A 25,817-nucleotide genomic window follows, 5' to 3' on the forward strand; every position below is an offset into this window, starting at 1 on the left:
TCTCAACTAGTTGTGTAATGGTCAGGATTCTACGTAATGACAGGCTGAATCACAGTCACACAGTTTAGCAGTTCTTCAGATGAAGAAAATGCTACTTTGTGTAGAACTGATTAGGTTAGAAGCTATTTTAGTTGCATCTTGTGCATTTCCCTGCTCTGGATTTGGGTGAGTTTTCCCTCTCTGATGAAGTTGGCATTCAAAAATCTTAAATCCTACATTCTGAGCTTTTATCTACCTGCGTGTGTCTTGCTGATGGAATTAAGACCAGGATTGATTGTTTTCCAGATGCTTACAAGCTGCAAACACATTTGCACTGCTAGAGGGACAAAAATGACGGTACTAGAATAATGCCTTTTTCTTTCTTTAATGTGAATGGTCACTTCTTCCCCTGCTCTCTTCGGAGCGGTCTGGTCGTACGCTTGCACCTTAGTATCCTGCTGCCAGTTTCTAAAAGGCAGCTTAAAACAACATAATATATTTAACCAACAACAGAGAAAGAGGAATTTTCAGGTAAGTGCATTTATACGTTCAGCATTTGTGTTCTTTTGAGGGATAGATGAGGTTTGTTACGGAAAACAACCATTAAACCTTGTACACATGGAGCAGATGCTCGGAAGCTGTAACTCTCCTCTCTAATACCTACTTCCTGAAAGAGCACAAGAGCTGATCAGGTAATGCAAATGCTCTGGTTTATTGATGAAAGAGGACTTGGCTGATGCTGTTAATAAGTTTTAATTGCTGGCTTACTCACTGTTCATTTTGCACAGCTAGCAGAGCTTTAATGGGTGCAGGGGAGGCCTTGAGAGGTGTAGAATAGGAGATAAGCTGTGTTAGTCTGCACTGAGGAGTTTGGGATCGCGGTGACCTGCTCATCATCAAAGCTGTACCAGTTTTTGGTGACTGAGTGCTCGCACAACGCTGTGTAGTGGCCATCATCCAGAAAACCAGAGTGGTTCTGTAACAAATGACAGTCTGTTAAAACAGAAGGCTCGATCTTCCTCCTTACAAGCAAAGCTAGGACTTGGCAACCATTTTTTGTTTGCGTTTGGAAAAGATGGGAGAGAAGATTCTGTCCCCCTTTGGCCTACAACGAGGAATATTAATTCAAATAAATGCTTTAAAAAAACCCAAACAGATGATGATTATGCTTCTGCATTTTGCAATATTAAATTTGCAACCCAGCTATTAGCTCTGATACGGGTCACTATAAGCAGGTCCCACTCCCAGTGAGTGATGGAAAAAGAGACTGTTTCGTCCTTATTTATAGACGGGATCGATGCAGGATCAGCTTGTGAGTTTATGTTGAAAAGGCTGAGGAGGCTCCAACCAGGCGTTATGTGCCAGGAGTGCTTGAATTCTAACATTGGGATGTGGGGGGAAGGAGGAGAGAAATGATAACGGCTCCTCTCTTCTTCGGTTACATACTCTCACTGCATTACGTCCGCGGCAGGCAAAAAAAAAAAAAAAAAGGGATGAAAACCATATATATACAAAACATATATAAAGTCCAAGCTAGCACCGGCTTCATCAGCTGCACGGGGCAGGGCAGTACAAATGGAAGCAGGAAAAGCAAAGCTCACCACGACAGCACGCAGGCTGTACTCTGCCCCCCTGCAGAAAGGCGGGGCGGCGTAAGGAGAGAGGTCCAGGTTGCTGAGTGGATAGCGGATGGTGGTGGAGAGTTTCCCTTTGTGTTTGTCTCGCCATTCAAACCTGAAATAAAATTTTGAACTATTTTAAATAACACTTGACTTCTTTCTTGTATTGTGCTGGTTGCTTAACTGACTGTCCTAGGGGAAGGGAAAAACAAACACTGACCCAGCGTTTTGAAATAGATCTGTATTGATATTGACTATTACAGTCAACTGTCAGAAAATGCACTAAACCCGCAAGAGATGTCCAGCAAGAAAAGCAAAGATCTGGCTTCCTGATGCTCCTGTCTTTTAGAAATAGCAGAAGTCAAATCTCTGCATCGCTGCCACTGGATCCTAAATGTTTTGGGCTGCGCTGTTGCCAGCTCTTCTTTTGTGCCAGGCTCCATCCCTCTTTCCTCTGTGACTTCTAGTACAACGCAATACTTCTAAACGTTTATAACGTGGCCAAGGGCTGCAGCTGGGGACCACAAGTTCATTTGAGCATATCAAGAAAAGCGGATGCTAAATGGGAAATTAAATAATAATTTTACATAACGTAGTTCTGAGAAGCCAAATCATCCCAGACTGATTTTCTTTATAGGTGGGAAGTTAAGAATAAATTCTTGTGAATAAATCTGGCATCTGGCCACGTGTGGCTAGTAAAGGCTGCTAGTCAGGAGCTCTCACACTGATGCACCGCTCTGTTTAGTAGATCCAGTTGCTGAGACCTGATTTATTAAGGGATAAACAAAAATACAGTGTCCCAGCTGCAATAATGACGAGCAAAACGCCCTGTTTCAGTCCTGCACTGAGAACCCAAATCACAAGCTCTCCCACTTGCCACGGGGACTTGTATTCGCAGGGATGTCTGACCGTATGAACCGCTGCACTGATCTGCAGTCGCTCGCTCCTTGTGGGGTTTTTGTTCCCTTTGGAGAAGAGATCCCAAATGTAGCGAGTGAAGTGTGGTGGGCTGGAGTAGAGAGTGAGGCAGAACACCTTGTCTGAGACTTCAGCAACGCGACTTCCATGTTTGACGGGTGTATTTCTGCAACTGCCCCTTCAGCTTCCAGCTATCAAAAGTACTAAAAACACCCCTTTGCAGTGATTTTTTTTTCCTTTTATGCAAGTGATTGTCCTTCATGTCTCACAAATCCCAGGAAACGGCCATGTCCTACCCCATATAGACTGTACCTCTTTAGGTGAAAAACAATGATCTGCGGTGCCTTGGTAATGGTGCCCTTTACTACAGCATCTTGTTTCGTTCCACACCAGGAACAGTGGATTTGGTTGTTCCAAGTCAGCGTGTCTTGCTGAAAGAAGCATTTGAGACAGTCCTGTCAAGGGAAGAAAAAAAATAGAATACATTAATTTGACCAAACAGGTCTCCACGCCTGAAGATCCTAAGCAAGGTAAGAGAAAAGTTTGCCGTATCTTGGAGCTCTCTTCCTAACGAATGGAAGCGTGATGTAGCAGGGCTGACCTTACAAATACACTTGGAACAGAAAGCAGCCAACACTGGCTTCCTTTTTCCCCCCAAAAATGAGGAAATACTTGAGTGAAAGAAACCCTCACAATCTTGCTATCCCTCATCCCATGGCAACTCAGGAGCATTGCTCCCGTGACTGTACCGGCCTCTGTGGTCCAGAGGGCAGCACAGAAACCCCACTTCTCTTAGGGACAGTTCAAAGACTACCCATTAGTGCCCAGGAAACCAACGTAACTAAAAACCTGCATCTTTTTAATAAAAACACGCGTTAGTCTAAGCCACCTATTCCCACACGGAGCAGAAACCAGCGGGAATGTACTAGAAGTGGCACCTCCAGAGAGCACGCTCTCTTAGAAGGGACGGGCAGGGACAGAACGGTGAAGCTCTCGGGTCTCTCGGTGGTGCTCTTGCATTCCAGACACGTGATCTCGTAACTGAGCTGGCCCTCGAATAGCTGTGTGATAATAGATGTTTCACCGACGCTCCCTCTGCTTGCTTTTGCATTGGTTACGCATCGTCTTTCGCTTGACTGTACAGAAGGGAAGAAAAAAAAAATTAAACAAAATGTAGGTAACCAGCTGTTTCAGAAGTGCCTTCACTGGGCTTTAACGGTCGCTGCCCACTGCCTGTGCAGGCTGGTAGCTATTGTCACAGAACCTGTCTCTAAAATGCTATTGCTTTACTTGATGTTTCCTACGTGCAGAGTAAGCTAAATTCCTTTTCTGAGAGAAATTAAACAAAAAGATAATATTCTGGACACTAGACAGGAGTGATTTAATTGCTAGACAAGCTCTTTATCGGTGGATCTGAAGACGAGAAGGGCAGACATGGGGGGATGGCAGACACGAAGGTTTCAGGCAAATGAAAAAGGGGAAGAATGTAAAGCACGGAAGGAGCAAGGAGAGGGGGGAGAGGTGAGGATAACGGGGCTACAGACAGCATTACCATTTAGATGGGGGCTGCAATTTGATGGAGCATTAGACATGAAGCAAATGAATTATTGTGTGTATGTGGGTATGAAACAAAGGAAGAAAACAACAATTTTTAGCAGCCACACCATGCATTTCGGGAGAGGAGGATGGGCCGTTATTACACGGAATGCTAAATTATGGAATGCAAAGAGGCAACAGCTACAGACCCCAAGAACAGCAGCTGGGCTCTTACCTTGAGAGCCTCGTGGAGCTCATTCAGCACACAGATCAGAAACTCCTGTGCGTCCTGCTGACTCTTCTTCCTAAAAGCTGGGTACCGCTTCTCAAGGGCTGAATGAAAAACCTCCGGGGAAACACAGTCAAACTCTCCGAGCCACATGTCGGACATCAAACAGCCAAAGGCAATCACAGTCTGGCCATTCTCCCTTGAAAAAAACCAAAAACCCCATAAGTTTCAAAGTATGAAAAGAAGGTGGTTCCACCTCCAAATGGGAGCATAACACCTCAATTTAGAAGATATCCACAGGTACGGTACAGCTCTGACAGCCTGTCATTTGGTTTGAGGGACTCTACAGGTACCAGAAAGTAGTACGAATCATTATTGAGACAGCAATGATGGTGACTGGTATTACCATCAGAATGACAAAAAAAGTGTAACGCTTAAGTTACCCAGCAAGGAAAAATGACTCAGGGTCTCAGAGGAAGGCGACGGAAAGCAGCGTGTGGCCAGTTTGACTATAGCTGCCTGGTGGGGAGCTGGTAGGTGGCTACCTCAGACATTCTCATGGCAACACGTACCCTTTGGAAGGAAAACAGCAGTGCCAAGCAATGTAAGTAGGGTGGGTAAATCAACTTACTTGTGTAGGGCTGCTTTGTGCTTTCCTGAGAGGAAATATTCCACAAGTTGAGGCATGCTGCAGAGGCACTGCAAAATTGCGTTCATGTAGCACGTGTTGCCCAGATTCTTCAGGCCGGTGAGCCCTGGGCACTGGCTGTGCGTCTCCTCCATCGGTGCCGTGCAGGAATTCTTCACACCTTCCAAGCAAATGGAGTCCTACTTCCACTTACTAGAAAAAAACCGCACAACAGTGGCAATCTAAAATGCTACTGTGCTCTTTGTATTACAGTTTTCAGAAAGCGTTATTGTCTTGAGGAGACGTTTCCTGCTGTTTCAGGATCTTCTTTCTAAGCCACGTTCACATTTACTTCCATCGAGCTAATACAGCAGTAAAGACTCTCCGTCTCCCACACGGAGCTCTTCCCAATACGGTGATACAGGTCATTAAGAGGTATTATTTAAATACCTGGGGTTTTACATCTATTCCTAAAATTCCACTTAGTCGTTGACTCCACGCACAATCACTCAAAAACCACAACCAGCTGTAAACAGCTCCCTTAAGCGTTCCTCCCTACAGAACACATGTTATATTTCATTTCCTCAGTGGTCTGCTGCTACTGATGTATTTTCTCAAACCAGAGGTCGCAGTCCTGCTGACACTATAAACGTGTCGCTCTTTAGACTTTTTCCAAGGAATGTTACTTAAATCAGGGTAAGAAATTTTCAGCAGGTTTGTTTTTTGCTGCACAAGTCTGTCCTGCACCAAACTGTCCCCATCCCCAATTAGGCAGAAGCGAGGTCTGAACACAGACCCTGCACGACCCAGATGTGCTTGTTGGTGTTGAATTTTTAGAGGCTGTTATTTTATTCTGCTGCTGCAGGAGGGAAAATTCTGAAACCTCAACAATCCTTGTAGTTCAAGGAAAGCCATTTCTTTCCCTTCAGCTCAACACCACCTGCCCAGGCTCCTGTGTCTGGCCAACAGCCATTTTGTCATCCGATAGCTACAAAACAACTACAAAACTCTTTCCCTTTTTTTAAATTTCAATAACAGTAGAGCCAACATTTCCAAACAGCTCTACCTATAGACCAGTCTCCTATGAAAACACTTAATTCCATCTTTTACAGCCATCTCCAAGAAACGCCGAGTCCGAGGGGAAAGCACGTTGGGCCGGTTGCATACAGACGGCCGGGAAGCCACCGGCTGCCTCGCGGGGAGCCCGTGCTCGCCCCAGCTCAGGGGGGCTGCCTCTTGCCTGCTGCTCTTCGTACCATTGGGTACCTGTTGGGTTTCATGGCGCCACTGGCGCGGTCCCACGTGTCCCGTCCCGTCCCCCGGGCTCCCCTTGCCACACGGCTTTGTGATGCTGTTCTGTTCCATTGGTCCTTGCCCAGGGGAATGCGCCCGGCCTGACCTGGCTCCGTCTCCCTCCTACGCGCCACCCAAAACACATCTGTGACCCCCCCATCCCCCCAGACAGAGGGTTTCAGCCTGACCCACCATTATCCAGGTTTGCTCCGACTTGGGTTAACGTTTATTATTGCCGTGCTCTGAGGGAAGGGCACTGACGACGGAGGGCGTTGGCCATAAACAGGTAGAATCACCTCAAAACATCACGCTGAATTGGTTCATTGGCGGTTGGAAAATTTTCCTGGGGGAAAAAAAGGTAGTAGTGGCAGAGAATTGTCTTTTAATTAGCTAATGAGACAGGGTAGTTGACTTCTGAATTTTGTACACCACTGAAGAGCAGCAGCTTTTCCTTATTTAACGTACAATTTGGGAAGTAACAAGTATCCACAGAAGAGGCCCAGGAAGCCATTAAAAAAACCCCTCATTATCTCACGTGTTAAGCTTCAAGCAGAGGATGTCTCCCAGCGCTCTTTGGACAGTTTATCTGCCGTCCCTGCTACTAATCTCCCAAACTGTATCTGCAAACTGGGATATAAAAGCAACACACACACACACGCACACACACACCCCTCTACTATTCAAAATCGGATCTACAACTATTTTGTAAATGGAACTGTAACATTCCACGTACTTTACCACGACTTTCAAATGTTTTAAAATCTAAAGTGTAATCCTGTGGGTTAAACCTAAAACTTTTCACAAATACGTACAAATGCCTGAATACGTACCAACATGTAAGTATATTCACAGGGTTGGCTTTTTTCCCCCACCTTGAAGTATTTGTTTAATTAAGTTTTGTTGACAAATCTCAACTAGCTAGGAATTCAATCCTGCCTCTCTCTGCAGATTTATTGAAGTTCAAATGTGGAAAATACGAGGTTGAACTGCAATGCGTTTCCCCCCTGGGGCTGTGACTGTTTGCACCTAGATGGAGGGGCTTTGTCAAAGCGCTACAGGTAAAACGCAGAGACAAGTACCATTGCGGGTTTCTCCGAAGGCCTGATGCAGAGACACTGCGGTTCCGTGTTTTGCTTTGGATAATCGAAATACACCAGCTGTTGCCATTACACTCGTACTCTTACCTCTGCGCAGGTATGGACTGAAGCCCGTACTGCATCTGCGGTTTGCACAAAAGTACAGGACTTCTGTCAATTCTCTGAAAACCTGTTTTGCTGGAGCCTCCGTTCTCATTTGTGAGAGAGCACCTCCAACACTTCCGTGATTCCAAGGCCTCTTGCTTATTCCTGCAGCTCTTTGGGGGAAAACAAGCATGAATGAACTTCTAATAACGTACACTAATACAGAAATAAAATTCAAGCAGGAATTAGGGCAGTTGCAACGCTGAAGAAAGTATTAAGAAAGGACAAGAATGGTAAGGAATTCGTTTTACTTTATTGGAATTTAGCCACTTCGATAAATTGTATTCCAATGGGATGACTCTGTTTTCCTGATTTTATCTTCTTTTTGACAAAAGCAGCCACGGTAAGTATCTGTTCCTAGTTTGGACTATAGGGTACACTTCCAGCAGGTTGGGCTCTTCTCCCTGTTAATAAATTTTTGATGCTTTGTGTGATTTTTCTCAGTGTCTCCTTTATTCTTCATTTTTGGAGCTTTTCCATTCTAGGAAACAAACTAAGAAAAGTCGAAATCAAAATTGTAATATTTTGATGGTGGGATGTATAGCTACACATTTTGTTAGGGTAAGAAAGGGCTAACGAGTCTTTCTGGCTTTGGGTCACTAGCTCACCTGGCATGCACTCAGAAAGATCCCTTCAAAGAAAGATAACCAATAGTATCAATTGGTTTTATTCTTCTGTCTTCCCATGAACTATTTTTGTCACTGGCGAATGGCAGAGGTGCTTCCAGTACTCATCTCTTCGTGTTCCCAGTTGCTCGTGGCACACCTGTGCTACCCCTGGTCTCTCACACGATGGACAGATTTGACTGACAAAGCCGCATCCCGGCTCCCGCTCTGTGCTGCTGCTCCCTTCCCACCGCCTGTTCCACCCAGGTGATGTCCATCCCCAGCCTCTACACCCAAGTGGAACAGGAGCCACATGGTGTTAGTTGTTAAGTCTTACTTAGAACAAATACCGTATTTTCTACCATAGACTTATCGGAAGGACACACTGACTGATACTCGGTGGGACGGAGGAAGTCAGGTGTTTGGTGCTAGCTCAGGGAAAGGCTGAGCTAAGGCTACGGCAGAGGCTGAGGAACAACCACAAACATCTGCCTCGAAGAAACAAAATTCTCGCAAATTTCTGCAATGGATCTGCTCAGTTGCAACAAGGGTGTGAGGGATGACAAAACTTCCTCGTGCCTAGTGTCACCTTCCAAGGGGCAGCTTTTGTTTGCAGTTAACTGCATTTTTGTGGAAACAAGATGAGAGAAGGATGCCACTGGTTGCGATGGTCATTACTCACATCATCTGAAAAGGGAAAGCCTGAAGTTTCAGTCTCAGGAAATAATCAGCTCACCATTTTTCTTGACTTCAAAGCTCCCTGCAAGAAAGAGTTTTTCAGGTACTCAGGTACAGTTCAAAAAGCAATTTGTCCTAATCCTCTTCCTGCTCTGCAACACCCCTCAGCAATTGTTGGGGCTTAGTTTCCACTTCTACTGCTCCTCCTGTCACTATCTGTACCTCATACCTAGCACAAACCCAACAATGTATCAGCATGGCACAAACATGGAAAACCACTGCCTGGATTTTTTTATTTTTTATTTTTATTTTATTAGCTTCTGGTGCAGTGCAACAACAGACGCTGACATGCTTTAACCTTCTACATGGTTAAATAACACTGAGATATATTTCATTATTACTAATGAAACAATAATTAGCCCTACACCCCTGGCATATCTTACCTTTCCCACCCACTTCATCTGGAATCTCCATGTCAGGAACTCGCTCCTTGATTTTCTTGGCAAGCTCCCGTTACTAGACTAAATATTCTCATCATCTGCTCTAAAAAATAAGCACAAAAACAAATTACAACCCCCAAAGGCTTAGCAGCCACAAATTGTTCATGAACTTTACATTTACAGTGATGTGCTAGTGCACGCAAACACAGTATTTTCTAGAGTAATTTGCTGCGCCAAAGTTTTGGCCCCATGGTAGCCGACATGAAGGAATTGTATCTTGATTTCACTCCGTTAGTGACAAGCATGAGCAGAGCCAACATTTAGTCAGAGCAGGAGCACCAAAGGAGATATGTTGGAAAACATATTGAGAACGGTAGACAGAAGGAAGGAACCAAGTAATTTGTTTTTCCTATACAGGACAGGGAACAACACCGCTCCAAACGATTTAGCGGTTTGCAGCGTTAACGGGGGCTGTTTCGACTTCTACTGATTCTTAAAAATGTTCTTGCCATAAGTAAGAGCCTGCCTTCCTACAGAGGGGAACACATTAAAGAAAAGAAGGAAGATAACTTGAAGAAACATGTTGAAAAGCACATGCTGTGGTCATATACAGGCTGATGGCAGCATTAAAAAGGACTTTTTGAAACCATTATTGGGAAACAATAAGTTAAATTCAATCTATAACAGCTATCATGCAGGTAGAACAAAATTTGTATTGAAAACTATAAATAACCAAAATCATTAACTACACTGTCAGTACTTTAAAAAGACTATAAATCCATATAGCTGAATTTTCTCTTAGTACTATAATCAGCAACACAAACAAGCATCATTCAGGAGGCCAAAAGCATATGCTTATTCCCGGTTTTGTGGAATCCAAATCAAGATCTTGATTTACTATTTCAACATAACACAATATACAAATCCACATCAGTACTGCAAGCTCAGGGGCTGAGAATTAACTTACCGTTACTCTCACCACAAAATGGATTACTTGCAAGGAAAAGTGTTAATTGTAAAAAGAAAGATTAAATCATCCAAAGTTTTTTCAGAAGCATATTAATTTTTTTTTCCCCCCAATCGATCTTTTAGGAACATTCAACATAAACTGTTACTACCGAATTTTCAGCTGTTGTCTTTTCCCCCCTCCGAATCCTTGCAGTGTTAAGTGTTGTGGCACTAAGTGAGATGCAGCCACAAAGAATGGAAGTGTAGGAAATCACTGCCAGGGGCTTAAAAGCCAAATCCTTCCTTTTCTGAATCACATGGCTGCGGAGCAGCAGCGAGGAAACCAGCTCCCCAGGAGACTCGCCTTTGCACGGATCACCTCTAGGTGTTTCAACACCTAAATACTGCGAGAATGCAGCTAAAAAATGCTAAATTTTCTGGGTTAATTAAAAGATTAAATTAGCACACTCGCACATTTGAGGTTTCTGCATAAAGAAATATTGATGCTGGAGGAAATTAAAGTGCATTTTAAAACAGAAGTTACATAAGCAACCAACACTCGTCTACAAGTACATAATATTCAGTTTAATATGTTATTCAATGGTTTTTCTTCTAATGAAAATATCCTGATTTTTCTCTGCTAGTGTGAGGGAGAAGATAATTCATGGAAGTTGTGATTTCCCCCTCCCTCCCCCAAATTAGACACAGGCTTCTCATATAATTCTAGGTGTGTAAGTCTCCCGGAGTAAGGTAGTACTCATGCCAGGAAGATGTACATAAATACGTAGAGCGTTAACTGCTCCAAGTCTCACACACATTCCCCAACCCTATCTGTCCCCTTTGGTCTTGAAGGGCTTCAGGCCCTCATCACTGCAACACAGAGCAGAGGGAACACTCCCCACCATCACACACACCCACCACAGAAAAGTCTCATCTGCTCATTTTGTTAATAAATGAGTCACAGACAAAACTACTGAAGACAGGTACCACGGTTGTAAAAATTAATTGTGCATTTTTACGTCAGGAAACAAAGAGTTTCCTAACTTTTTCTTACAATTTTCCCAAAATGGTTTTCCCAATTCATACACTGAATTTCTTCTAGAAATCCTTCTCAATTTGAAGAGCCGGCCTCACTTACAGATTAACTATTGCTCTTACTTGGCTAAGAATATAGCATTAGAAGTGTGCAAGTACCTCTTGAGTAACTGCCCATTACCTCACAGTAACAGAAGGGGATGCAGTCAGGCATGCACGAAGCAGCTCCCAATTCAAAACAAACACTCTAAAGTGCTTTAAGATATTTTTATCTCATTTACTCATTTACCCCATCACATATGTTTATCTACTATGAGATATTTCTCTTCCCCCCCAGCCCCAGTTTCTGGTGTTAGCCAAAGTTGAGATACCTCAGAGGCGGACAACTGCTTTGATCCAGCATGGCAAATTCTACTTCTCTGCATAAAGAGTTACTTAAATTCAACCAAATAACCTTTCAGACTAAGACAGACAGCAGGATTCTGTAAACAAGAATAAATTTATTTTAGATTCTTTAAAGATTTAATGATATACAAAATGTATACAGTATTATATCCTTATAACATTTTACCTTTCCCCGTCGAACATAAAACACCATTTAAACAGCTATTGTGTTCGTGCCTTAGGTCTGTATCTATAAGATACACTACTGAATAAAAAATTTATAGAGCTATATACTGCCCTTTTAATTAAAAATTACAAATTAGTACCTATGTAACAAAAAAATCGCAGCATGAAACTTCAGTTGGACAAGAGTTTTTTCTTGCTGAATGCTCAACAATATTTGGGACAGTTAAATTACATTTTATTGGCATGAAGGTGCATTGCAATCTCCCGTACTTTACATAATGCGAATCCAACTCTAGTCTGTCTTAAATAAGTACCACAAATAACATAACATTAAAGATGTTATCTACACAATTTTAAATACATTTAAAAGTTATGTGTACATTCGGTTTTGATATACTGGTTTTACGAGATCTTTGGAAGGCATAACTTCTGAAGCAGTCACTACGTACGAGGAAAAGCACTTCCAACTTGTGTTCTTACAAGGCAACTTATTTGGACCAGTACATACTATTTCTTCTATTAAATATGATTATACCAGTCTATCATGGCTTTGTTACTATTTGACGGTGACTTCATAAAATTGAAATGTATAAAACAAGAAATTTCATTACGCACAATTAGGGTTCTACTCCACAAAAAAAAAAAACCAACCCAGCTTTACAGCCATGAAGCTGAATCCTGATTCAGGAGACACTCTCTCTACTGGAACAGATCAAGTTCCCTACCTTCAACCTCAGCCTACTGGCATTATATATACACCTCATTTGGCTCTGTCCTCTTCAAAAGGCCAGATTAAAAGACATCCGGTGAGAAAACATTAGTGGAACACTTCCAAAAACGCTCAAAGAATACTCCGGCATTACAGAGGTAGGTGCTTTCTCCTGTCTTTTGCTGATTGACAGTCAGACAGCTGCCAAACGGACAAATGCTTTACCTTAAAACATCAACTACCAAAATCCTTTTGGTTGAAGGCATATTGCACACCACAGGACTACAGAAAGAAAATCCTCCACTAAACCAAAACAAAATAAAAAATAAACCTTCTGCTAAAAAGCCCCTTTAAAAACATATCTTAAATACTTGTCATTATTCAACCTTTAAAGTGATGAGCTGCTAAGCCGTTCTCTGTAGATGGTTATCACAAGTTGTTAGGTCCTCAGATTATGGACTAGCCAAAATCCCACTTATAGGACAGCAATCCTTGTTTTGACATATCTTTCTTTTAATTGGTGAAGGAAAGATAAGTGACAACTTTGTGACATCCCATGAAGTTTGGATGAAGCCACTGATTTGGTCACATTATTAGAGCATCAGACGAATAGAATTAGCTGAATCGGATTCTTTGGTGCAGCTTCCAGGCTGAATTGTCAGTTCAGGGGAATCATCCTGAGGAAATATGATCTTGTCAGGTGTGTAATCATTCCTCTTCAGATCTGTACAAACAAAAGGAAGTCACGTTGATTATTATTTCTTGAGCTAGTAGAATCAATGGGGCATAAAAGTCTTTCAAAGAATTGGGTACGCATATGCGCTTATAAAGAATATGCACTCAATATGCACTATATCAAAAAAGGATGTTTTTATCATACATGTAATCGTAGGCCTAAACCTCTGCTTTAAGAAGTGATGGAAACCTCAGAAATATACTATTTATAGATATTATAGCTTGTATTGAGTCAATTAGAAATTGGATCCTTCTATGATCTGTTTTGATGTTACTAGGATTTACAACTCAAATTCAAAATAAATGACGTCTCTTCATGTGAGAAACAAGCTGGCAGGGAAGTGCGAAACAGGCAGGAATCATGCAAGTTTATTACTTATTCCACTTTCACAGCATGACATAACTATTTCATTACATATCATACAACATTTCATGACATGAGTGTCTCGGAAGAAGAAATACAGCAACTCTTACCAGGAAGTTTAAGTTTCCTGCAGCAGGAATTACAGTGATGCTTAGCTCTGAAGTTTTTTATTGCATCCTCTCCCAAATTGGCTGGACCGAACACCATATCATATGACCTTAGAAATAAAGTGCACATAAACATGAGTTGCATCTGTTCTCTGGTGAAAATTTTGTAATACTTTTCTTTAAATCCTTTTTTAACCGTACCTTTTTTCTCCAGCTTTTATCACAGAGGGATCTGTCAAATTTTCACCAACACCTTCAAACAGCAGACGAAGAAAAAGTTAAATCTGATACATTACATAAAGACATTAATATTGAAAAGCCTTGGCATCTTTAGCTATGACTTCTCAGCTTCCCCAAGAATAAAAGCAGAAACACCCCCCCCACACTCCCCTCCTGAAACCAAAAAACAACCTAAATGGTATGTGATACTCTACCCTTGCAAAAATTGCTCCTAAACAAGCACTTTGTACTTCTCAGATTTCCTCCACCTATTTTTACATCTGCCTGCAATTCCTAACATTATTTTTCACGCACGAGAAAGAAGTTTCCTATATAGTTCTCTCAGCCAGAATACCTGACACACAATTTGGGATAAATACAGCTTACCATATTGGCACTACACAAATAGGCCCCAAACTAATTTATTTTTTTTTATGGTGCATATCTTTAGGAAAAAGATGTATATATTTATATTCTATTATACTATACTACACTTTATTATTTTATACTATTTATATTCTATTCTATACTAAAAGGGGGTAGATTTAGACTAGCTGTAAGGAAGAAATTTTTTACATTGAGGGTGGTGAAACACTGGAACAGGTTGTCCAGAGAAGTGGTAGATGCCCCATCCCTGGAAACATTCAAGGTCAGGTTGGACAAGACTTTGAGCAACCTGATCTAGTTGAAGATGCCCCTGCGCATTGCAGGGGGGTTGAACTAGATGGCCTTTAAAGGTCCCTTCCGACACAAACTATTCTAAGATTTTATGATATTCCCCGTAAGACAACCATAGATTCAGCTTAACTAGACCAAGGTGCACTAAATAATGCTTGTTATTTATTACAGGCATACAAATTCTCAATAAAATGCTATCACAAGAGAAAAACCCACAAACATCTACCTTGGCCCCAATCTCAATTCCAAAACAAGGACATTACCTTGCAAGTCTAGCACCAACAATTCTCCTCTTGTATACTCGTATGTCCAATGGCTGAAAGCTAGCATCACTTCCTCTAGCATGTTAGTTGGAATTATTTCATCACCATTATTGTTGTTGTATTTTCTAAACTCTCCAGTCATGCACTCTTCAACTGCAAACCACTGGCCAGCAGAGTGGCAATATAATAGGAAAACTTCCAGGAACCTAGTACAAAGGATACTTAATGAATATATTTCCAAAATAACTGACAAATATATCATTACTACTAGATTTTTATTTGATTCACTATTAATTTAAGTAATTTGAAATTATTATACAAAGTTATTTACATTATCACACTAAGCTGGAATTGGTACAAAAAGTATCAATAGAAAACACTGCTGAAGATAATTCTGCTTGACATATTCATAGTAACGTTTCAAGATGTATCTTCATGTATCAGTACCTTAATATATTTGATCCACCTGTTAACAACCTTGTAGGCATTCTTCTATGTCAGAAACACGCGACATAATGGAAGTTTAAATACACTCACCTTGGAGAGTATGGAATGGATTTGGGCTTCATTTGATTGAAAGCAAAGGTGAGCTTCTGTGCTGCCCTCTGCTGTTGAATTTCCTACAAGTCAAAGCCCGTATTTCATTAGTTGCACTATATGACAGGGAACGTTAAGGAGCCAAAAAGGCAGCAGGAACAGCGAGTGTCTATTCGCCCCAAGACAGGGTAACTAATTACTTACTTTTTAAACTATGTCTCCGTTTTAAGAATTCAAGCAATTTGATTAAGTAAGCCAGGCTGGAGCAGAGTTTTTAATCCTTTAGCTCATAGAGAACCCCAGACGAACATCTTTTTTTTTTTTTCTTTTTTTAGTAAGTATATACTAGGTGGGGGTTTTTGGGGGGTTGGGAGGAATCCTGTTCAACATAGAATGCCTGTCTGTGTTTAATAATTGACAAGGATAAAACTTACTCTCAGGCACAAGTGTAACACAGTGTCCTCCTTATATATGCTTGACCAAGTATTCACAACTTCAGGAAGAAAAGACTTGATGATATAAAGATGTCCTGATTTCAGGATATCATGTTCTGACCACGTGCATACTACTTTAAGAGCTCGACGTAAACCTCCTCCCATCTCCTCTTTACTTAAAAATTCAATTTTAGCACAGAGTCCTAGTTGTGACCAGGAAGACATGCTGTTGTTCAAGATGCTGGGAGAACTTTCTTCGAGGCGATACACAGTGACTGGTTCACCTACATTACAACATAAAAAGCAATTACTGCACTTAATCTTCCAAGTTTAAAATTAAAAGCACTGAAAACCTACAGTTTCTTAGATTTCAACATGCTGCAATATTAAATTGTTACTAATATCCTGAATTAACAAAAAAATATAAACTATCCAGTGGGAATTCCTTTCCAACCTCTTTCATGCAGCAGCAGCATAGTACAGCAGTATTGTCCTCCTAATTAGTACTATTAATGACACTGTTCAAACAGCATTAAGAACATTGAATAAATATGTGTTTGAACTTTGTACGAGTCAAGACAACTTAAAGGAATCCTTCCAGAATAGTTTGTTATAAAAAGTGTTAGTACAACACTATCATCCCTGTATCACCATTTGTGATGACAACTACAATTAAACCCAGATTTCATAATCAAGTGAGCTGCCCTAGAAAAGGTGTCATACTCATTTATGTTTTTGAGTGTTGCAAGACAGACTCTAGACTTCTTTTATTTCACTAAAAGTTTAGTTTCACACCTGCTGTGAGAATGTGTGAAGTTCATCTTGACCATTCTGTATTAGAAAGAATCTGTGCAGAGTTTTACTTTCGTTTTCTTCCCCAAAAGACCATAGCGAACCAGCAACAAGAAGTACAATTCTTACCTCTTGGAGGCACAGGAGTAAATGGAATGCTCTGTGATAATCTCATCAAGTTATTTCTTTCTACAGCTAGAGAAAAATTACAGCATTTGTTAAAGATCAAGGATCTAATAAGTGTAATTAAAAACATGAACATTAGTTCATAAGAGGGACTGACCTGAGTAATAGTAATTGATATCCATGATAGGCTTGAAAGGAGAAGCAATGCCTAGGGAAAAAAAAAAAAAAAAAAAAAGATACTGCCTGCTACCTGTATTGTGTATTAAATTACCACATGCAAAGAACACTTGTCAAGCAACTAGAGTTTGAAAAAGATTTGCTGTGCAGAAAATTAAATATCATGCTTAGCTCTTTATTACCTCATGGGGGAAAAAAATTAAAAATTGTAGTGCTGAATAATATAGGCTAGGGGTGGACCTGCTGGAAAGCAGTTCTGAAGAAAAGGGTCTGGGGGTCTTGGTAGACAGTAAATTATCCATGAGCAAGCAATGTGTCCTTGTCGCCAAGAAGACCAATGGAATTCTGGGCTGCATAGGGAAGAACGTGGCCAGCAGGTCAAGGGAGGTCATTCTCCCCCTCTACTCTGCACTGGTGAGGCCACAATTGGAGTACTGTGCCTAGTTCTGGGCTCTGCAGTTCAAGAGAGACAGGGAACTACTGGAGAGAGTCCAGCATAGGGCAACAAAGATGACTGAGGGATTGGAGCACCTCCCTTATGAGGAAAGGCTGAGAGAGCTGGGAGTCTTTACCCTGGAGAAGAGAAGGCTGAGGGGAGACCTTATTTAATGTTTACAAGTATCTAAAGGGTGGGTTTAAGGAGGATGGAGCCAGACTCTTTTCAGTGGTTCCCAGTAAGAGGACGAGGGGTAACAGGCACAAGCTGGAACATAGGAAGTTCCGATCAAATACGAGGAAAAACTTCTTTACGGTGAGGGTGACAGAGCACAGGAACAGGCTGCCCAGGGAGGCTGTGGAGTCCCCCTCTCTGGAGACTTTCAAGACCTGCCTGGATGCAGTCCTGAGTAATGTGCTCTGGGCAATCCTGCTTTAGCAGGGGAGTTGGACTAGATGATCTCTAGAGGTCCCTTCCAACTCTGAAATTCCGTGATTCCGCGATACTAAGCTATTTATTTAAAAAACAAAACCAAACTCACACTATTATGGGTCCATTAAGTTCAAACGTTATCAGTAGTTAAATACATTCTCATACAAGACCCAAACAGTTGCTTATATGTAAAGTTCCCAGCTTGTTTACAGCAGAAACAAACTTACCATTCAATGTATCTTCTTCAGATGGCCTGTGAAATGCCACAAAACCAACAGTTATTGCTTCTGAAAAACTTACTTTGCATTCACCAATTTTGACACGTCATCCTAAGGTCACCTTGTTAACCTCATGGTAGTGCTTTTATCCTATTTTTCAAGGGCAGTACTGGTTTCTTAATTACAAAACACTAATGGAAGGCTGTTAAGTAATCTCATGTTTTTAGAACTATACTTTAAATACAACCAAGTCACGCACAACTTTATGTAGAGTTTGCATCACAAGAGCTCATTCCCACAGAGGCGCTTTAATTAAATCTTGTTCACAACAGCTTGCCCTTGTGTTATCAGATTAATAAGGTAATGACTTTAACAGTTAACTTAGGGGATAATTGTTAACAAGAGCAACGCCTGCACAGTTTCAGAGAAGGTTCACAGTTTGAAAGGTTGGGAAAAGACGTTTACCAGGAAGCTAGCTCCTTAATAAGTGTCGACACAGTCATTTTCATTTAAGGACATGTTTTGCCCTCTGACATGTGACCCCATTAATCTAAATAGAAGCTGTCAAAGCATTCCAGCGAACACATTCAGTTATTTATTAGAAAAAAACCCCTTAAACCTTGTTTTTTCATGAAACACCACCAAATACCACTAGAGCCAAAGACAACAACCAAAAAGAAAACCAAATCAGAGTAATAAAATTGCACCATTGGTAGAAAGCTTACTTACATTTGACTACTATTTGAAGGTCGACCTTGCAACCAATCCTTTAAAATAAAAGAGAGGAAATACAAAGAAGGTTTCAGTTTTGTAAGGAAAACGTCGGATATTTAATTGGAGGTGGGGTGGTAACTTATTTTAAGATCTTGCAGCACAGCCTGTTTATCGGAAATATTTCACCAGGCTGTACTGAACTGTAGTTGAATGGAAAGACTCAAATACAACTGAGGAATGGGAACTACAGTTAAAAGAATAGATAAGGCTGTATTATTCACTACTGTTTTATGGATTATATAAATAATTATTTTCTTAAACAAAAAGTCGTGGTTTTTTCCATAAACAGGAAGCAGCATGTGTTTTCACAGTGAGAATATGCACAATATGTAGTAGAGAACATGCACAACTTCTTCCCTCAGTCAAAACAGTTCCCTTCTGTTCCCACCTTGAACAAATGAGTCCACAAATCAGTATTATTCTTTACACAATCAGTTTTATCTCCTTTATTTGTTCAGTGTCTAGTGCTGCTTAACAACAACAAAAAAGGAGGATACAAACCGTCAGTAAGGCTGCTTTAGAGTCTACTTGCTGAGTGTCTTCACTCGATGGTCTTCTACTCTTGCTGTATACTACGAATGAAAGAGATTCATAACTGGACAAGGAATGCTGTGTGTCGCTGTTGCTTATCTTCTAACAGAGTGAGCAACTAGGCAGCTTACTGTGGCTCATAAAAAAGGCCTGATCCACACCTATCTGATCTTTACAAGATTCCAGCACAGTCCTGACCAGAACACTTAGCTTTTTATGGCTCTAGCTATCTGTGGCAAATGCAAGGTAGCAGAATCAAGCTGGCATGCCTAGAAGAACCACAATGAGACACAGGAACAGATTCAAGCAGGACCAATCATCAAAATATTTCAAGATGCCTTAACTTCTTGTGTTTCCTTTTTATCTTCTCAGAATATGCATTATCAATATAATTTAGAGCTAAAATTAGGTCACCTGAAAAGACGACACACTTACATTGTTCTGAATGGACTGCCAGAGGATCAGTAAACCCACCGCAAGAACTAGATTGTCTTAGACCACTGTCAGTTTGAAGACCCTACACACAAAAAAACCACAAACCACAAATCATTAGTCATCACTATCATTGTTTTCAACTGTACTATTTTGGCACACAGTCTGCCTAGTTTTCTTTTCTAGGACTATCTAGGAGTCATCTTTTTTTTTTTTCTTGGACGTACCTCAAATACCTTGCTGCACAAAAATGTACAAGTTGAGTGCATAATTCAGTAAATATGCTCTTCATAGTAACCATCAGCTCTAACAATTTCAGATGCACGTTAAGACTACTGACCCATACTGAAACAATTATTTTAAAGAGAACATTACAATAAGATACAACTACAGAACCGTATATTACACTGCATTTCCACAAGCACCAAGTTCAGCTATTCTGTCACATGCCTTTGTTAACTATCAAGTCTCATTTACAAGCTTGGCTCTGGCACAAACTAAAGTTCAGTTTGAACCCATCAAAAACAGCAACAAAAACTAGAGAAGTCTTGCCACATAAAACCCTACAGTTTATGAACTGAATTTCCTCATGGACTTATTCCTTAATAATAATTACATACTTTCTGAACATCAGCTGAGGGGGTCAGCTTTTCACAACAAAGTATTCCTTTGCAAAAAAGGAGAAAGGCAGTTTCATCACAAACTAGAACTACGTGTAGACTGGCATAGGGCTGGAACATTCCTCACAACCAGCCTATTAATTCCAATGGTTACCTGAATAAAATGTTACCTGAATTCAAGATTTTTGAAGAATAAAAAACTAGAACTTGAAATGCTACGCCCTGCTTTGATTCCAAGATTTGTAACAGTTAGGAAATTGTTACCCGTGTTTTTCATCCTTCTCGCTTAAGGAATATACCTCCCCCCGGACACCTAAACACATACACGCAAGCGTGTGTGTGTGTGTACATATGCATGTCCAAAATGTGTGTTTATATAAGTATGTATATATTTCTTTACATCCCCTAAATAAAAATGCTTCACTGGAATGCAACACAGAGAATGCACCTGCTGAAAGTGTCTTCTGAAGACCCATTTTTAGGTCTATATACATTTCAGTATTCAGCATACCTCTTCAGCATCTTCCAATCAATAACTTGTAGGGCCTACATGAAAGGTAAGAATCAAACCAGTCCCACCAGTTAAGACGGGACAACTGTTATTACTAACAGCTAAAGAACAGTGGTACTGTCTGGACATGCTACTGGAGTTTGCATCCCCATAGTACCAAATGCTGGAACTATTTAGACCCATGTCAAGGAGACATCCAGCTGTATTTGTACAAAAGTTCAACTATGACTTTTTTTTTTTCTTCTTTTCTTTTTTTAAAATCATGACCAGGGTTTACTTATGGATAATGACATAAGAAAATTGAATTCCCTGTCTTTGCTACAAAGAATATATTCAGTATCTGGTAAAAATAATGCCTCATAAATGGAAATCTTCTTTACTTACTTGAAGCCTGGTTGTCTCTATGCCCTCCAATATAGCTTTTTTGAAGTCTTCCTGTTGCTCCTATAAAAAAAAAAAAAACAAAGCAAGTTGTAAACATTACCAAAAAAACCATGCCAAATGTACACACACACACAAAAAGCTTTTTGGTCACACATTATACTTATCAGAAGGTCCAGCAGGAGCAGCTCAGCAGAACACTGACATTGCAAATGGTCACAATGCAATTCTCAAGTCAATAGATTTTCCCCTGAATGAGGGGTAACTGCAAATGGTAACTTTTATTTACTAACTTAACAGCTAGAGTGAGAAAACTAGCTTTACATATATATATATATATACACACACACACTCTATAGCACTTGGAGGACAGGTTTGTTTTAATTAATCACTTTCCATTTAGTTATTTTTTTATTCTTTACAAAAATTGAAATTATTGAACATTTTAGTTTATGCCATGTTTATTAGAAAGCCTTTCTCTTCTTGGAAGCATAATGAATAATTTTTGTCACTTTTTAAAGTCATATACACTATCATCTTGCTCATATAAATATATAAATTACTAAAATCTTCCTAAATGCTGACCTTGAGATTTATGAGTATTAAACATTTAATTAAACACTAGTTATATGGGATACATAATTTTATCTTAATTCACAGTTGTAGTCATCTCATCTTTCCCAGCCTCAGATCTCATTTCGTATTTCATTAGTATCATATTATGAAACAACAGTACTTGATGTATAGTTAAGGTTGCATGATTTGTCACAAGATTTTTTTTTTAAACCATAAAACAGATACACATTCCTTACAGGCTGCATTTTGCAAGTTCTTTGATGATATTTGCTCCTAGACTTTTTCAAAACATATCGTGAAGCTACAGCTCGAAAAAAAACCCCAATTATCCCCATTAACACGTTTGATAAAGTCTTTCAAGCTTACCTCAATATCAGCACTTCTTTCTTTCATTTTGCTTGCTGACTCTTTAAACCGCTGTAACTCCATGCTGTCTCTGTGACCTTTGACACAGTGAATTGAAAAACAGTATTCAAAATCAAAGGCAACCTCCGATGTTCTGACCATGCCAATAGTTTGCATCACCACGGCAAAGGGTTACAAACCATCTAAGTTCTGTGTGCCTGTTTACACTAGGCAAGACTTTCCAAACACACAAAAGTAAAAATCACCATAACAAAATATTAATATGAAACTACTGCTTTTCCCACATTAAGGCATGGATTACCACAATTCAAAGAGTAAAACTAACATTTTAAAATTTTGCTCAAGCATATCCTCCTCACATGAAAGGAACAGGGCAGTCTGAATTACAATATTTTTATGTACGTATGACAAATGAAGGAAAAGCAGACAGTTTTTTTGAGATAGCTTTTACAATATACCCTTCATCCTCCCAGTTGCAAGAAATACTTTTCAGATTTTTACCAAGTGTGTGGCTGTATGATGAATGAAAATCTACTTGGCTTCGCAATGGAAAGCTGCACTGTATCTCAAGTTTTATAAAATGCGGACAGTAAGAATGAAGAGTATGTTCTAAATGCTAGAGATGTCAGAGGAACATACACTAAAAATTTGGCTCCAGTAAAATAAGTATAGTTAGTATTCAAAGTTATTAGTGGTGAAGTACATTTAAAGATTAGAGTTATACAATCGCTGTCCATTATTTCTGTTTAGTCTTGCTTTCTGAATTTAAAATTTTTTTTCTTTTTTTAAACCATGAGGAAATTACAAACAAATAGCTAGTGAGTGTACAAACGTGTAGATACTCTTTCTATGCATACACAAATCTAAAAATCCTAGTGCATGTAGGTAACTTCTTAGAACTCCATGTTTCACACCAGTAGAATAAACTCTCATATAAAGATTTAAATTTTTACATCCTCAACAAACCTCTGGAAAACACTGCAACATCCCTGAAAAACTAGGGCAAGGCAAGACCTCTGCAGGCAACCTGACAATTCCAGATTGTGATCTGCTATAAATTAAGCGTTCTTAAACCACTATCTACTTTACAGAAATCAGTTAGTAAACCCACACCTGTGTTTTGCAACGAATCTGCCACTGTTTTGCTGTTCAAATATGTAGGTCACTCCAACCAAAAACGTGCACCTTTTTGCTGTTAAGCAAAACTTGAGGGGAGGTATAATGCTGAACTTAATAAAAGGACTTTGGAAGCTTCCAAAATGACTGCCAAAAGATACGTTAGCCTAGGCAACAGTGGAAGATCCCAGTTATAACAGTGTTTAGAAACATAGTATAGGAGGATCCCTCAGCTTAACACAGATACCAAAAAGATATTTGTCCAGGATTCCATCAGCCTAAGAAGACTTCTGTAATTACGTCAAGAAATAGACAATATTTTTAATTTATGCAATAAGAAGGTAGGAGCTTTATAATGAGTCACGAAAAGTTTGTCTACAATGCCCATACCAAGTTGTAGAGCTGCTAATTGCACAAAACTGCTACACTCAACAACTGGCTAATGTTTTTCACAAAAATATTGTCTATGTGACAGAATTATAAAGAAATGATAATTTAAGTAAAAAAAAAAATTCAAGCAAAATAGGAAAATTAGAGATGTTAAAAGCAAAACAAAGCAGAGCAAAATGGTAGAATAAAGTCACCTGCAACCGGAATACACCCAAAATACCATACAATTCTTGATAAGTCAAACCTTGTGGCTTAGATTTGGTCCACAGTTTATGAAGTAGTCCCATAAGGATGTTAGAACATAAATCTCGGTTTTGTAGTTCCATTGCATGGACATGCTGACTTTTGGAAAGTTCATCTTTAATATTCAATTTTCCATGTGTGCCGACACAGTTGACTGTTGACATCAAGTCGCCAGTTGACAAAGAGAACTTCGTTTGGGGGTTGTTCTTCGGTAAGTTGACAGAGGACTGGTGATCACATTTGTCAACTCTGCAGCTGTAGTTATCATTAGTGTCACTCTCATCATGAATAAAACCACAATTAATGTATCCTCCATTTTCAACACAAGGTTGGGTGAAAGCAAGGCAAGCAGAGCCAGAAGCAAGAGGATAAGAGCAGCTAATAACGACTTCAGGACATTCAGAATCTACTTTGTTATACTTACCCACAAATGCACCAAATTCTACATTATTATCTCCTTCTGTAGCCTTAGAGAAACCAGTCTCTTCATGCTTTGCTGAAGAATCCAGCTGACCTTTGCAACTGGGCCGAGATGGAGTGCTAACAAAAAATTTAGCTGTTGGGGATGTTACATGTGGCATGCTGTTGGATGAATTGCCTAATTTCTTACTTTTACTAACAGATTTTGAGATCTCCACAGCCTGTATTCGTTGGCGAAGTTCTGGAGGGGAAACAGCATTTGAAAATAAGGCACTGCCTGAGGAACCTGCCTCTTGGAAGTTTATTTCTTCTCTTCGGGGAACTGGTGCTAACTCCTGACCAATCGTCTTATGTTGGACTTCTTTTTCATCACGTATAGAAATGTTACACAGTAAAGCATTATTACTTTCAAGGCCTCCTTGAGGAAAAGAACCGAAGACGTTTCCAATGCTGTGCTTTTTCCACACAGAAGATCTTAGAGAGCCATCCTCAATGAGGTTTTGTGCCAAATGTTTTGAAATGCTCAATTCCCGTGTGATTTCGTTATGCACCTTGCTGGCTTCTGAAGCTTTCTGTGCCGTCAGTGTTTTCAGAGTATCCACAGTTAGAGCAGAGAGATCCTGTAGGTGGCCAATCTGTGAATCTAAAGACTGTAATGACCGTTTTATGTAGTTGACACGATCACCAACTTCCTTTATCTGAATGCACATTTGTTCCACCCTAAGAAAAATCAAATTATGAAGTAGCTATGAAAGGTATTTTTCTCAATATGCAAAAGAAACATCTTTGCAACTCTTTCTGCCCGTTAAAGGAAAAAACCTCTGAAATTTCAAGATGGTATACACTATTAGTGTTGGACTGTCTTGTAAAACAACATTTGTACACACTTCTGAATCACGGAATTAACATACACATCAATAAAGGGCCTACAGCACTTTTTCAAATATATCTGTTTATTAAAACATCATGAGAAACTAAATAATACAATTGCCTCAGCTTACTGAGTGCTGCTACAGATCAGGGAGCGTCAATCACGTTATTAGTTTCTACACAGCAATGGAAAGACGTCATCTAAAGATTGCATACTTATTTTCTTGAGCTGCATTTTACCCCCCTTAAAGCACATTTCAAAACCTGCAAAAGTTCTAAGCTTCTCTATTCAGAAATTTTATTTGTAAATACTCTACCGTTCAAATGTGACTCGAATCCTCTCCTCACTTCCAGAATGAAATTTATCATCCTTTTCATTGAAATACATCTCAACACACAGCTCTTCAAAATCATGAAGTTTCTTTTGATCTTCTTCTGTCAGGAAGAGTTCTAAAGAGAGATTAAACAGTTAAGATGATGCATATGCAGTGAAGTAGTACAGGTGCTGGAAACTAATAGCCACAACTTTACAAAGAGTGTTAAAAAAACCAAAACAAAACCCAACAAAACCCCTACAGTGCCACCTAGGACCCTTCCTCTCTCCTTACTAGAAAAAAGTTCAAGGTCAAAGATTTCGGCTA

General features: G+C 40.0%; 2 protein-coding genes across 3 annotated transcripts in view; both read right to left on the minus strand.

The window, feature by feature from the left end:
* Positions 1-115: 115 nt before the first annotated feature.
* USP50 (ubiquitin specific peptidase 50) lies at positions 116-11,488 on the minus strand. The gene is made up of 7 exons (XM_054213796.1): positions 9,170-11,488; positions 6,395-8,808; positions 4,913-5,122; positions 4,288-4,480; positions 3,455-3,652; positions 2,829-2,971; positions 116-1,713 (listed from the first exon to the last, which is right to left on the minus strand). Exons 3-7 carry the CDS (start codon positions 5,062-5,064, stop codon positions 1,428-1,430), a joined length of 972 nt encoding a protein of 323 aa, XP_054069771.1. The 5' UTR covers positions 5,065-5,122; positions 6,395-8,808; positions 9,170-11,488; the 3' UTR covers positions 116-1,427.
* A 141-nt stretch (positions 11,489-11,629) lies between these two features.
* TRPM7 (transient receptor potential cation channel subfamily M member 7) overlaps positions 11,630-25,817 on the minus strand; it is a 57,920-nt gene continuing 43,732 nt past the window's right edge. The window contains exons 25-40 of one of the 2 annotated variants that reach the window (XM_054213755.1): positions 25,494-25,626; positions 24,311-25,026; positions 22,138-22,214; positions 21,199-21,258; positions 19,687-19,768; positions 19,222-19,292; positions 18,676-18,713; positions 17,956-17,981; positions 16,841-16,891; positions 16,687-16,752; positions 15,766-16,049; positions 15,332-15,414; positions 14,795-15,000; positions 13,836-13,887; positions 13,638-13,744; positions 11,630-13,152 (exon numbers count right to left, since the gene is read on the minus strand). In XM_054213755.1, coding sequence (XP_054069730.1) covers positions 13,022-13,152; positions 13,638-13,744; positions 13,836-13,887; positions 14,795-15,000; positions 15,332-15,414; positions 15,766-16,049; positions 16,687-16,752; positions 16,841-16,891; positions 17,956-17,981; positions 18,676-18,713; positions 19,222-19,292; positions 19,687-19,768; positions 21,199-21,258; positions 22,138-22,214; positions 24,311-25,026; positions 25,494-25,626 — 2,183 coding nt within the window. In that variant the 3' untranslated portion in view covers positions 11,630-13,021. Of the gene's footprint in view, positions 13,153-13,637; positions 13,745-13,835; positions 13,888-14,794; positions 15,001-15,331; positions 15,415-15,765; positions 16,050-16,686; positions 16,753-16,840; positions 16,892-17,955; positions 17,982-18,675; positions 18,714-19,221; positions 19,293-19,686; positions 19,769-21,198; positions 21,259-22,137; positions 22,215-23,887; positions 25,027-25,493; positions 25,627-25,817 lie in introns of both variants that reach the window. The other variant, XM_054213754.1, reaches the window with a different exon arrangement.

The sequence above is a fragment of the Rissa tridactyla genome, chromosome 9 (genome assembly GCF_028500815.1).
Source record: "Rissa tridactyla isolate bRisTri1 chromosome 9, bRisTri1.patW.cur.20221130, whole genome shotgun sequence".
Classification (NCBI taxonomy): Eukaryota; Metazoa; Chordata; class Aves; order Charadriiformes; family Laridae; genus Rissa; species Rissa tridactyla.